Raw genomic sequence first — 12,330 nt, 5'->3', positions numbered from 1 at the left:
AAAGCACGCACAGAGCATACCTTCCCACTGGGCATGTGTGCTGCTTGCCTGAAAATCAAAGGAAGAGAGCGAACCTCCCACACGTGCTCTCTATATACCCAGGGTACTTGAAATTGGACACCAGGCAACTAACCAATGGGTAAAGCAGCTGCAGTTTCTAAACTAACCAATCATGACAAAGCAACTATCGACAAACAGAATAAGGCATCACCACCTCCATTCAGAGCCCCAGACAATCCTTCCAGGTGAGGTTACACTTCAACTGTGAATCTGTTAGGGTTGTCCACTGCGACCTCCTCTGTGTTGGCGAGACCCAACATAGTGGGGGACTGCTTTGTTGAGCACCTCCACTCCACCTGCCAAAAGCAAAATTCCTCAATGGCCATCCACCTTAATTCATATCTCCTTTTCTGTTCAGACATATTGGTCCATGGCCTCCTCTTTTGTCACGATGAGCTAACTCTCAGGTTGGAGTAGCAGCAACTCATATTCTGTCTAGGTAGCCTTCAGACAGATGGCGTAAACATTAATTTCTCCAAGTATTTGTTTACCTCTCTCTTCTCTCATTTTAAATTTCCCACTCTTGCCTTTCATCTCTTCTCCTCACCTGCCTATCACCCTCCACTGGTGCCCTTCCTCCTTTCCTTTCTCCCATGGTCCACTCTCCTCTCCTATCAGATTCCTTCTTCTCCAGCCTTTTACCTTTTCCACCTATCACCTCTTAGCTTCTTACTTCAAACCCCTTCTGCACCCACCTAGCTTTACCCATCATCTTCTAGATAATCCTCCATCTGTTCCCCCCCAAATTTTTATTCCAGCATCTTCCCCCTTCCTTTCCAGTCCTGAAGAGGGGCCTCGGCCAAAAATGTCAACTGTTTATTTGTTTCCATAAATGCTGCCTGAACTGCTGAGTTCCTCCATCATTTTTTATGTGTTGCATCCCCAGCAATCCCTGTTTGAACAGTTCAGCCTGGAGTAGGTAGAATAGTTTAACAAAAATTTCTCTTCAGAGTAGATACAACACAGGCAATTTTTTTAGAAGATTTGTTCAGTTAGCACAAATGAGAATCCTGGGAAATGCAGGAACAGATGAGAAAGGGATGATTATAATCCCAAAAGATATTCAAGCTTGGGTCAGGTAGAAACGTAAAATTTCAAACCAGAACTAATGTGACTCTAATTCACCCAGGTGCAATTTAATAGAGTTATGATGGGTTACAGGTAATCAGCTCAACTCTCCAGGCAGATTCCGATAATTAGGTGTTTTACTGGGACTGTGCATTGCTGAAGCATTTACTCTGAGGTCAGGTGCTGAAGGCTGGAATCTCCAAGTCTTGAGAAACCTAACAGCCAAAAGAAGGATTGGTAGGTGTCTTTTCAATGCTGATTGTGTGCCAAGTGAAATGGGAGAGCTTTTTGTCTGGTCAAACAAACAGCCCTTAAACCCTGTGACCTCCAAGGGCCCCTTCCCTTCTGGAGCTCTTTTGCTATCGCTATATGCCTCTGTGAACTTATCTTCTCTTTCTCCTTCTGATCACTCTGACACCATATGAGCTCATCCATTCCCTACATTTCATCCTTGTTGTAGCCATAAGATATAAATACAGGGGCTCCGCCATTTCATCATGGCTGATCTAATTTTTGTCTCAGCCCCAGTCTCCTGTCTTCTCCCTGTAACCCTTAATGCCCTGACCAATCAAGAATCTATCAACCTTTGCCTTAAATATACATAAAGTTTTGGCTTCCACAGCTGCCTGTGGCAAAGAATTCCACAGTTTCACCACTTCCTGGCTAAAGAAATTCTGCCTCGTCCTCACTCTAAAAGGATGCCCCTCTATTCTGAGCCTATGTCCTCTGGCCTTAGACTCTCCCACCATAGGAAACATTCTCTCCACATCCACTTTATCAAGGCCTTTTACGATTCAATAGGCTTCTGAATTCTAGTGAATACAGGCTCAGAGCCATCAAACGCTCTTCATATGACAAGTCATTCAATCCTGGAATCATTTTTGTGAACCTCATTCAAACCGTCTCCAATTTCAACACATCCTTTCTAAGATAAGGGGCCCAAAACTGCACACAATACTCCAAGTGAGGCCTCACCAGTGCTTTATAAAATCTCAACATTGTATCCTTGCTTTTATATTTTAGTCGTCTTGAAATGAATGGTAACATTGCAATTGCCTTCCTCACTACAGACCCAACCTGCAAATTAACTTTTAGGGAATCCTGCACAAGGACTCCCAAGTCTCTTTTTACTTCACTGTTTTGTATTTTCTCTCCATTTAGAAAATAGTCAACACTTTCATTTCTTCTACCAAAGTGCATGACCATACACTTCCCAACACTGTATTCCATCTGTCATTTCTTTGTCTATTCTCCTCATCCGTCTAAGTCCTTCTGTAGCCTCTCTACTTCCTCAAAACTACCTGCCCCTCCATCTGTCTTCATATTGTCTGCAAACTTTGCAACAAAGCCATCAAATCCATCATCCAAATCATTGACATATAACGTAAAAATAATTGGACCCAACCAATGAGTTGCCCCTGTTGGTTTTTAAAAGCTTCCCAATCCTCTAACTTCCCACTATTTTTGCTCGATTACATGCCCTCTCTTTGAATTTTATGTCGGTTTTGACTTCTCTTGTTAGCCACGGTTGTGTCATCTTGCTCAACCACAAACTGCTCTAAAATGCCATCTTATAGGCACTCTAGAAATTTGCCCTCCTGAAATCTAGCACTAACCTGATTTTACTACTGTCTGGGGCTCTATATACAACTCCTATCAGGGCCTTTGCAGTTCCTTCACTCTCCCCACAATGATTCAGCACCTATGTCACCTCTTTCTGATGATTTGATATCATTTTTTACCAACAGAGCAACGCCACCCCCCCCCCCCCCCACACAACCCGGCCTAACTGCCTGCCCTTTCAATACACTGTGTACCCTTGGATATTAAGCTCCCAGCTATAATCTTCTTTTAGCCATGATTCAGTGATGCCTACAACATCATTCCTGCCAATCTGCAATTGTGCTGCGAGTTTATCTATCTTATTCTGTATTCTATGCGCATTTAAATATAACATCCTCAGTCTTGTATTCACTCTTCTCGATTGTGTCAACCTTTTACATTGCAACTCATCCTGTTGACTATGATTTTGCCCTATCAACAGCCTCTCCTCACTACACATTACCTCTGTTTGTAAACCAGCTACCCATCTTCAGCACTATTATCCGCCTTTCCTATGATACTTCTTGCATTGAAATATACGCAGCCAGCTCAGTATACTAGTCACACTATGCTCAACCTTTTGATTCGTAACTTTGTTTACCAACATCTGCCTCCACAACCTCTCCACTAACTGTCCTAGCACTCTGGTTCCCATCCCCCTGCATATGTAGTTTAAATACCACCATGCAGCATTAACAAATCTTCCTGCTAGGATATTAGTCCCCCCTCCAGTTCAGGTGCAAACTGTCCCTTCTGTACAGGTCCCACTTTCCCTGGAAGAGAGACCAATGATCCAAAACTCTTATGCCCTCCCTCCTACACCAACTCCTTAGCAATGTATTAAACTGGTTTCTGGTTCTGGCCTCATTAGTATGTGGCACAGGTAGCAACCCTGGAAGTCCTGCCCTATAAATTAGCACCTAACTCACTGAAATCCCTGTGCAGAATCTCATTATTCATCCTGCCCATGTCATTGGTACCTACATGGACCACAGGGTCTGGCTGTTCACCCTCCCACTGAGGTCTCGATCTGAGTTATCCCGGACCCTGTGACCCGGGAGACAACATAACAACCAGGAATCTTGCTCTTGCCCACAGCACCTTCTGTCCTTCCACCAACTAACAAATCCCCTATCACCACAATGTGCCTCTTTCTCCTTCCCTTGTGAGTTACAGAGACAGACTCAGTGCTAGAGACCCGACTACTGTGACTTTCCTCTGTTAGGCCATCCCCACCAACAGTATCCAAAGTGATATACCTGTTGTTGAGAGGGATGGGCACTGAGGTCCTCTGCACTGGCTCCTTAACCCCTTTCCCCTTCCTGACTGTCACCCATTTTCATGTGTCCTGCACCTTGGTCCTATCTCCATATGGCCTATCTATCACCCCCTCAGCCACCCAAATGATCCTGAGTTCATCCAGTTCCAGCTGCAACTTCTTAACAGAAGCTGCAGCTGGATACACTTATTGCAGCTGTAGTCATCAGGGACACCAGCGGTCTCACTGCCTTCCTACATTCCATAAGAGGAGCATTTGACTACTACTATCATCCCTACTCTCCTGGCTGAGCAGATATAAAGAAGGGAAGGAAAAATATCTTGAGCTTTTCTTTGCTTTTTCTGACTGAAGCCTTGAAGAGCTAAAGCCTCAAGAGCACCTCTGACTCTGTCCATTCAGACAATGGCCACTGCGTTTGCCCCTGCCTTCCTTTAATTTGCTCTTGCTAATCAATCCCAAATGGTGGTTGGTCGCTGGTCAAAGCTCTTTTTCACTGTCTCAACCCACTGCTGCCTCTTGTAATTGGGCAGTGGACCTGATTTATGTCCCTTCCTCTCAAAACTTCAATGTCCAGATTGGCCACTGGTCAATCTTTGGCCTGTGACATTGAGTCTTTTCTTGCTGATGGCTCACCATGGCACCAGTAAAATCTCACTTTCTGTTCATTTTCTGTCTCTTCAGTTTAATTGGCATTCTTATTCTCCATAGGAATTGAAATGGAATTCTTGTGAAATGAAACGCACATGAATAGCGTTCAGGCTCCAGACTTTCCTGGCCTAAAGAAAGACTGCAGTTTACAACAGATTGTGGAATGACTTGATGCCATTTGAAAGTGTTTGCATATATAATTTGTTTTGCAAATTGTTTCATTTCATAATAGTTGCCACTGCTTTATGTGCAAAAATATTAAGCCTCCATCCTTCAGGATATATTTATCATATTTCATTGGAAATTTTAAACCTGTCAGTTCTTAAAATTTATGGATGCATTTTAAAATTTATTTAAATTCAAAGGGAAGTAGTTTAGTGTCTGAACATCAATGTGTTGAAATAGAGTAGATGTTCCTGTCAGTGGGGTGCCAATTAAATGACTTGCATTTTTTGTACTTGAGGAATATACTGGAGAACTTTAATCAAAGGAGGGAATTAGGCAAAAGGAAAGGCATTAAATGTGAACTGCAGGCAAGAAGCACATAACAGAACAGAACACAACTACTCATTGAGTATTTGATGTCTGCTGTGCACATCTGCTGTTATAAAGCTTTAATCTAGCAGAGCATGAAAGGAAGATTAATAGGCAATGACATCAATGTGTTTGGAAGCGTGCACCAAGCACTAAACCTATTCTCTGATATTCTCTCAACAAGTAATTCCTGAACCTCAAGTTTATGGCAACAAATGCATTTTTTTCTCCTTTCTTGTCACATGTTCCTGCATAAATTCATTGTTCAGTGCCCTAGAGTTATTTTAGTCTAAATAAAGATCTTTAAAGACGAGTGACCAGAAATATGTGTAAGTGCAGAATGGAAATGCATTATGCTTACTTTTTTAAATAATGTGAATCCCTCTGTACACCTTAACGTTTTACTGAGCAGCGTTGAGAAAATTCCTAGCATTCTAAAGTGCAACTGTCAATAAAACTTGGACTAGAAGATAAATTGCCATATTCCAGGCTAAATAATAACCAATCAACTTTACAGAAATGAGTTGCGCTGTTTAAATATTGGTTGCCTAGGGATGAAAATTGAAACTTGGTTTTTATGCTGATGATTTACTTATTGCTAAATTTCAGGACCTTTTGAATAAGCTGTTTTTTAAAAAAAATAAGTAGCAGTGCACAAAAAAGAAAATAATTTTTTTTCTATATGAGGCAGTTATCAAAATGTCAAGTGTTGCCATCAGAACAGATAACTAATGAAAGTTAAATGTCAAATTTTTGGTTATTCCTGTGTCATTTACATCTGGTATTATCATACTAATTACCTTAATTTAATTAATAACGGCTCAAAAATGGTTGTCAACATTGTGCCTTCCCCTCCTGACCGCGATCAGTGAACACAGTTCCTATTATCTGGAATTTTTTTTCCCCATGAAGGTTGTTGGTGGTGTTGAGGTGGGAAGACAGTCCAATCTTCAGCTCCAACTCCAGTGTGTCAGGCAGCCCTTCAGTGAGATAACACTGTTACATCAGAGAAGGATGGGTGTTTGGAAAGACTTGCATAAGTCCCTTTGACTCTGCCTTGTTTTCTGAGCACCTTTTGAGGATGAAAAACTTCTTGACATCTTCCTTGGTAGTTTCCCACCAGTGAATTGGAGATTCATAGAGGGGCTTCATAGCTCTCCAGCCTGTGTAATCCTTCCTTAGTTCCACGATGTTTTCTGGAGTCTGCAGCTAACTCGCAAGTATCCATTGGGAGTTAAAGGGCAGGTGACTATATGTTTAAAAACAAGATAGTTTTAAAGAAGGCTTAAAGTAGAAAGACAGAGAGATTTTACGAAGGATTTTCTACATCAGAACCAAGGCAGCTGAAGGTCTCGTTATCTATGGAGGGTTTGTGAAGGGAACTGTGGATGGACAAGATCCCAGAATTGTGGAACTCACCACAGTTCTCATGGGTTACAAACCTAGAAGGGATTTGGGAGTTAAAAAGGGCAAATAGTGTGCTTTAGTAACACACAAGTCATGCAAGATGCATGGGGTATCTATTTTGTAATGGGGTGTGAGAGGTCATCATGATGAGAATATTTGCTTTCAGTTTATGGTCCTATTTTCTTATTTTTTATATTCCGAGTTGCCATCAAACACTCTCACATCAGACCTACATTGTACAACATAACTTTGGTCCAGAGGGGAGCTTTAACAAAACATAAAAGTAGAGTTCTAAACTTCGACAACATTCCTTTTCCCCAGCCGGTGAAGTGTGTAATGTGCCTGGCACATAAATGCAATTAGTTCTTAATTAGTGTGTGCATATGGATATAAGAACCGGCTTTGTAACAAATCAGTCTCATTTAATTTGAGTCTCTTGCTGTATATTTATTTATCTTAATTTCACTGTGCCCTGTTATGACATCAAATCCCTGAGAAGACTCATGTGCCTTCAACAATGTGACAATTTAAACTTATCCAAATATTTGTTCTGCATTATAGTCTTGTCCTTTGACTGTCCCTTGGGATTGGGGAGGCTTTGTTTCCTCTCTGGTCTTGTGGTTTCTGAGGTGACTGATGAGACTGTGTGGGAACAGCAGGCTCTTCAACTGGAAGTGATTGATGGGACAGGTGGGTGAGTTGTTTGTGAGGTAGTTCACATCTTCCATTCCTCACACAGGACTTGAGGTCAGTACATGACCTCAAGGCTCCAGTACTACCCAGGATGGCCCTGCTCCTCTTTGAGAGCTCGTAGGCCACAGGATCCCAGGAGTCAGTGTGATGTTGCACTTCTTCAAAGGTTCAAAGGTCCAATTTAACGTCAGAAAAATGTGTACAATATATATCCTGAAATGCTTTTTTGTCACAAAACATCCACAAAAACAGAGAAGTGCCCCCAAAGAATGAACGTTAGTTAAACGTGAGAACCCCAAAGTCCACCCCCCCAGCTCCCCCCTCCCACGCATAAGCAACAGCGAGCAACAATCCCCCTCCCCACTCCATTATTTATTCGTCAAATAAATGTGGAACATAAATTGTTGGATCTTTTTTCTCTGTCTGCCATGTAACCTCTCCTTACAATAGAGCTAAGAATAGCATGTCTGTTTAGGGTTTTGATTGCATGCAAGCAAACCATTTCTGGCCTTGGGTCCTTGACCAAGTCTAATTGGGGTCTCAGTGCAGGGAATTCTGGCCTGGGAGCAGAAGCTAACATTAGTTTTGGAATTAGTAATGGTTTATTACTGTAATGTACCGAAAAGCAGTGTAAAAAAAAACTTGTGCTATGTGTCACCCAAATGTATTATGTTAAACATTGAGGTTGAAAAAGAAAAACGGAATATAGTATAAAATGTTGCAGAGAAGGTACGGTGCAATGAGACAGGTAAAAAGCAAGGGCCATGAGGAGATTGGGAGATGGAGATCATCTTTTAACATGTGAGGTAGAAATGGTCTTTGAGTCTGGTGATAGGTATTGCAAACTTTCATAAGCATTTCAGTAAATTTTTGGTATCTTGCAGAGTTAACATTTTTGGTATTTTCCAGTGCCTTGATTCAGACTCAGATTCAGCTTTACTTATCACATGTACATGGAAACATATTGTGAAATGTGTCCTTTGTGTAAACAACCAAGACACAGCCCGCAAGTGTCACCACACATTCTGGCACCAACATAGCATACCCACAAGACTTGGTAGAACAACACAGAATACCACAAAACAGAACACAACAAGCAACAACAGGCTTTTTCCCTCCCTCTCACCCTCCCTGCCTCATACCCAGTCACACTCATGGGCAGTCTTACAAATCTAGGACAGGCTTCTAGGCCTCCACTCTCCAGGCTTTGACATCCAGACCTCCACTCAACCTTCAGGCTTCGATCATTAGTATTGGACCCCCCCCACCCCCGGACTAATCAGTGATGGAACTAATCAATGATCAGACTCCAGGCTCACTGACTGACCGGACCTTGTGCTTCCTCGTGCCTCTTGCTCACACAGGAAGCATATTTGCTGTAAGTGGTCCAGGCTTCTGAAGCATGTGGGGGAGGGGGGGCAGGGATAGCTGCTGTCTAGGAGAGTGCAGAGGTCTTTAACTCCAAATGCCCTTTTCCCAAGTCACCCTGGGACTCTATTGCTGCATTGAGGGTGGTGTTGAAGTTTTACTGAAGTTTGGTACAACTGCTTAAAGTTGTATTTAGGGTTATTTCTCTTTTTATAACTTATTCTCAAGACTGTAACAAAATATAAAGGAGTACAGAAGGCAACAGTAAATAAAGACAGAAATATGAGAAAGAGATATATTGCAAACTAGAGGATTATATCTTTTAGAAATATCACTGTATGTGTAAATGTTTCAACTCGTGGTAAAGTCTATGCCTTATTGTACTCCAGATGATTTCACCCAATTTCAGACAAAGTAAGTTTATTTTTATTTTCATTTTAGTGCTGGGTATTTGACCGAAGGTCAAGTGAAGTCACTGTTGGAGATGGTGCACCAAGAAATTCTGCTTGTGAAGCTCAGGCTGGATGAGGTCATGAATCAAGAGAAAAATCGAATGCACAGCAAGCTGGTCAGTGAGAGAAGGAAGCACATTGTCAGAAAAGTAAGTGGATTACAACTCTCCCTACTCCTACTACTAATTTTATTTAAGTCAAACAGAATGTAACAGAATTTCTGTAGAAAAGGGAATTTGATTTTAATTGATTGTAAAGGAAGAATCTGGTAATACACTTTCCTCTTCTGGTGTACTAAATAGGTTCTGCATAGAGTGCCAATTGGATAAGCCACAAACATTTGGGAAATTGGGATAAACACGTTAGTAAATTTCTGAGGGAGTTTTTCACTCTGATTCATAAGTAAGAGCCACATGTGGCTCCGGACTCAGCTACCCATGGTGAGTGCAGCTGTTGCGTTGTTGCCACTATGATGCGTGTAAAGGTGAATGGAGCCTGAAGGACCTTCCTCGACGGCAGCCAGGAATCAGCTGCAGAAGTGACAACCATAGAGTCCAGGCGCAAGATGATAGGTGTCTTTAGTCTGGCCATTCACCATGTGAAACACTTGCATCGTCGACACAAACTGAGCCCTTGACATTAGTTGTCATGCACTGTTCAACCTTGCCATTCTGACAAAGACTGCTGCCTTTACCTTTGATGCACGACATGCAGAAAGCTTGAAGTAGCAAAGGAACGCCAGGCGAAACTGTTCAAAGAGTACTGAGCAACTGAAGCTGACCATGCAGTAGGGAGGGCAATAAAGATGAAACACTTCTATTTATGCCTCTTTGCTGATTTACTCTGGGGCTCGTTGAATTTTTTGAGACATAAATGCAGGCTGAAGGTCACAGCTTTGATATCCAATTTCTGTTCGCTGTTGCAGAAGATTGCTATGCTCCGTTTGAGGTTAATAGATGCACAGCTGATGCCAGGCAATGCCTATCATACACACTTGGATGAACAGTGGCTAGAAGGTCCCAGGTCACTTTCCAAATAGTTGTCGATCAGCCCAGAAATGATTAGTTGAGTGGTAAATTATGCAGTACGCCTTTTATGTGCATCTGCAAATGGTCCAATTTCCAGACATTGATGAATTTACCATGTGGCAAGCTCTGTGTTAATAACCAAGAGAACTAACTGATGGTGAGTTGTATAGTCTTCAGCTATTCTGTTGGGAAGGTGGGTAGAACAGTGGCAGATGGAAGTCATTACTGATAAGTGCAAGGTGATTCACTTTGGGAAGATCACTGAGAATGGGACATTCACAGTGTGTGGTGGGTTACTGAGGACAGTGGGATTTTGTTATAAAAGTCCAAGGATCCCTAAACACCATAGATAAATAAGGTAGCAAAAAGGCATGCAGAATACTTAACTCTGTTAACCAGCCACAGAATATAAGGGCAAGAAAGTTATGGTCCAAATTTATTAAAACATTGGTTACGTCACAGCTTGAGTATTACTTACAATTCTGGTCACCACACTATAGAAAGGGCAATTTTGCTCTAGAAGGGCTAGAAGAGCTCTACCAGGAATGCTCCATTGTGTGGAATGTTTTGGTAGTACGGAAAGATTGGATAGAGTGGTTTTATTTTCCTTGGAGCAAATAGAATGACGTAACAGAGGTGCACAAAATAATGAAGGATATAGAGATTGTGGTTAAGTTGTTTCTTGTTTCTCTTCCTTTGTAGCATATTGTCATTGTATGCTTAATTTTGCACTGTATTAATGTTCCTCATTGGGATTTGGGGTTTTTAATTTGTAAAATGTATAGAAAAACTAATTTTAAAAAAAAAATTAAAAATTGTTTCTTGTAACAGAGATTTTGAAAATTAGAAGCAGCAGTTTTGGGGAAGGAGTAAGAGGTTTGGAGGGATTCTGAGAAAAAAACATTTTTCACTCAGAGGATGATTGGAAAAGGTGACGAAGGGTCTCGGCCCGAAATGTTAACTGTACTTCTTCCTATAGATGCTGCCTGGCCTGCTGCATTCCACCAGCATTTTGTGTGTGTGTGTGTAACTATCACCCAGTGGCAGTCACATCCGCTGTGATGAATTGCTTTGAGAGGTTGGTCATGGCTCATCAGCTCCAGCCTAAGCAAGGACCTGGATCCACTGCAGTTTGTCTATCAACACAGAAGATCTACAGCGGATGCAATCTCACTGGCTCTCCACTCAGCCCAGATCACCTGGACAATAGTAATCCCCAAGTCTGGCTGCTGATTACAGCTCAGCATTCAACACAGTCATACCCTCAGTTCTGATCAACAAGCTCCAAAGCCTGGCCCACAGTAACTCCGATGCAACTGGATCCTTGACTTCCACACTGGGAAATCAAGGTCCGTGCAGATTGGAAATAACACCTCCTCCTCACTGACAGTCAACACTGGTGCATCCCCAGGATGCATACTTACCCCACTGCTCTACTCTCTCTATACCCATGACTGTGTGCTAGGCACAGCTCAAAGCCATCTATACATTTGCTGACGGCACAACTATTGTTGGCAGATTTTTAGATGGTGTCAACGTGACAGACAAGAGTGAGATCTGGTTATGTGATGTCCCAACACAACTTTGCACTCAACAAGACCAAGGAATTGATTGTTGCCTCCAGGAAGGGAAAGTCGAGGGAACACACTCCAGTGCTTATCGATGGGTCGGCTGTGGAAAGAGTGAGCTGTTTCAAAATCTCTGAAGATGCATCCTGGGCTCAACAATTACAAAGAAGACACGGCAGCAGCTATATTTCATTAGGAATTTTAGGAGACTTTCTATGGATTTAATGCCTCTTTTAAATGAACTGTGATCTAATTGAATAGTGAAGCAAATCTGAGTGTTTGTGTGGACTCCTGCCACATCTGTTCCTTCTGTTCTTGCATTACTCCTTGTATCTCACAAAAATGCCATCTCACGCAGGCTCCTAGACGGAACCAGGAACTTTTCCTGGTTTTGCCCTTGTAAATAGTCTTAAAAAACACAAAGACTTTTAATGTATCTGCAAATTATTTTTGGCTTTTGGCCTGGTAGAGTCTTGGCTTGTTTAGTGGAAACCTTGTGGTTTATTTCACTTCTCAGCATTCAATTCAGTAATTGCTTCTTTTTAAACTACTTTTTGAGACAACAATTCAGTTAAGTTATGGGGCTTTGCTGGAACAAATCTTGAAAACAGTTCCAAGAAATT

At 41.9% G+C, this 12,330-nt stretch overlaps 1 protein-coding gene across 3 annotated transcripts in view; it reads left to right on the top strand.

Annotated features, from left to right (window-relative positions):
- LOC140726363 (limbin-like) overlaps positions 1-12,330 on the top strand; it is a 212,798-nt gene that overhangs the window by 114,896 nt on the left and 85,572 nt on the right. For all 3 annotated transcript variants that reach the window (XM_073042642.1, XM_073042641.1, XM_073042643.1), the window contains one exon: positions 9,101-9,260. In XM_073042642.1, coding sequence (XP_072898743.1) covers positions 9,101-9,260 — 160 coding nt within the window. The remainder of the gene's footprint in view (positions 1-9,100; positions 9,261-12,330) is intronic.

The sequence above is a fragment of the Hemitrygon akajei genome, chromosome 4 (assembly GCF_048418815.1).
Source record: "Hemitrygon akajei chromosome 4, sHemAka1.3, whole genome shotgun sequence".
Taxonomy (NCBI): Eukaryota; Metazoa; Chordata; class Chondrichthyes; order Myliobatiformes; family Dasyatidae; genus Hemitrygon; species Hemitrygon akajei.
This window is presented reverse-complemented; position numbering and strand designations above follow the sequence as displayed.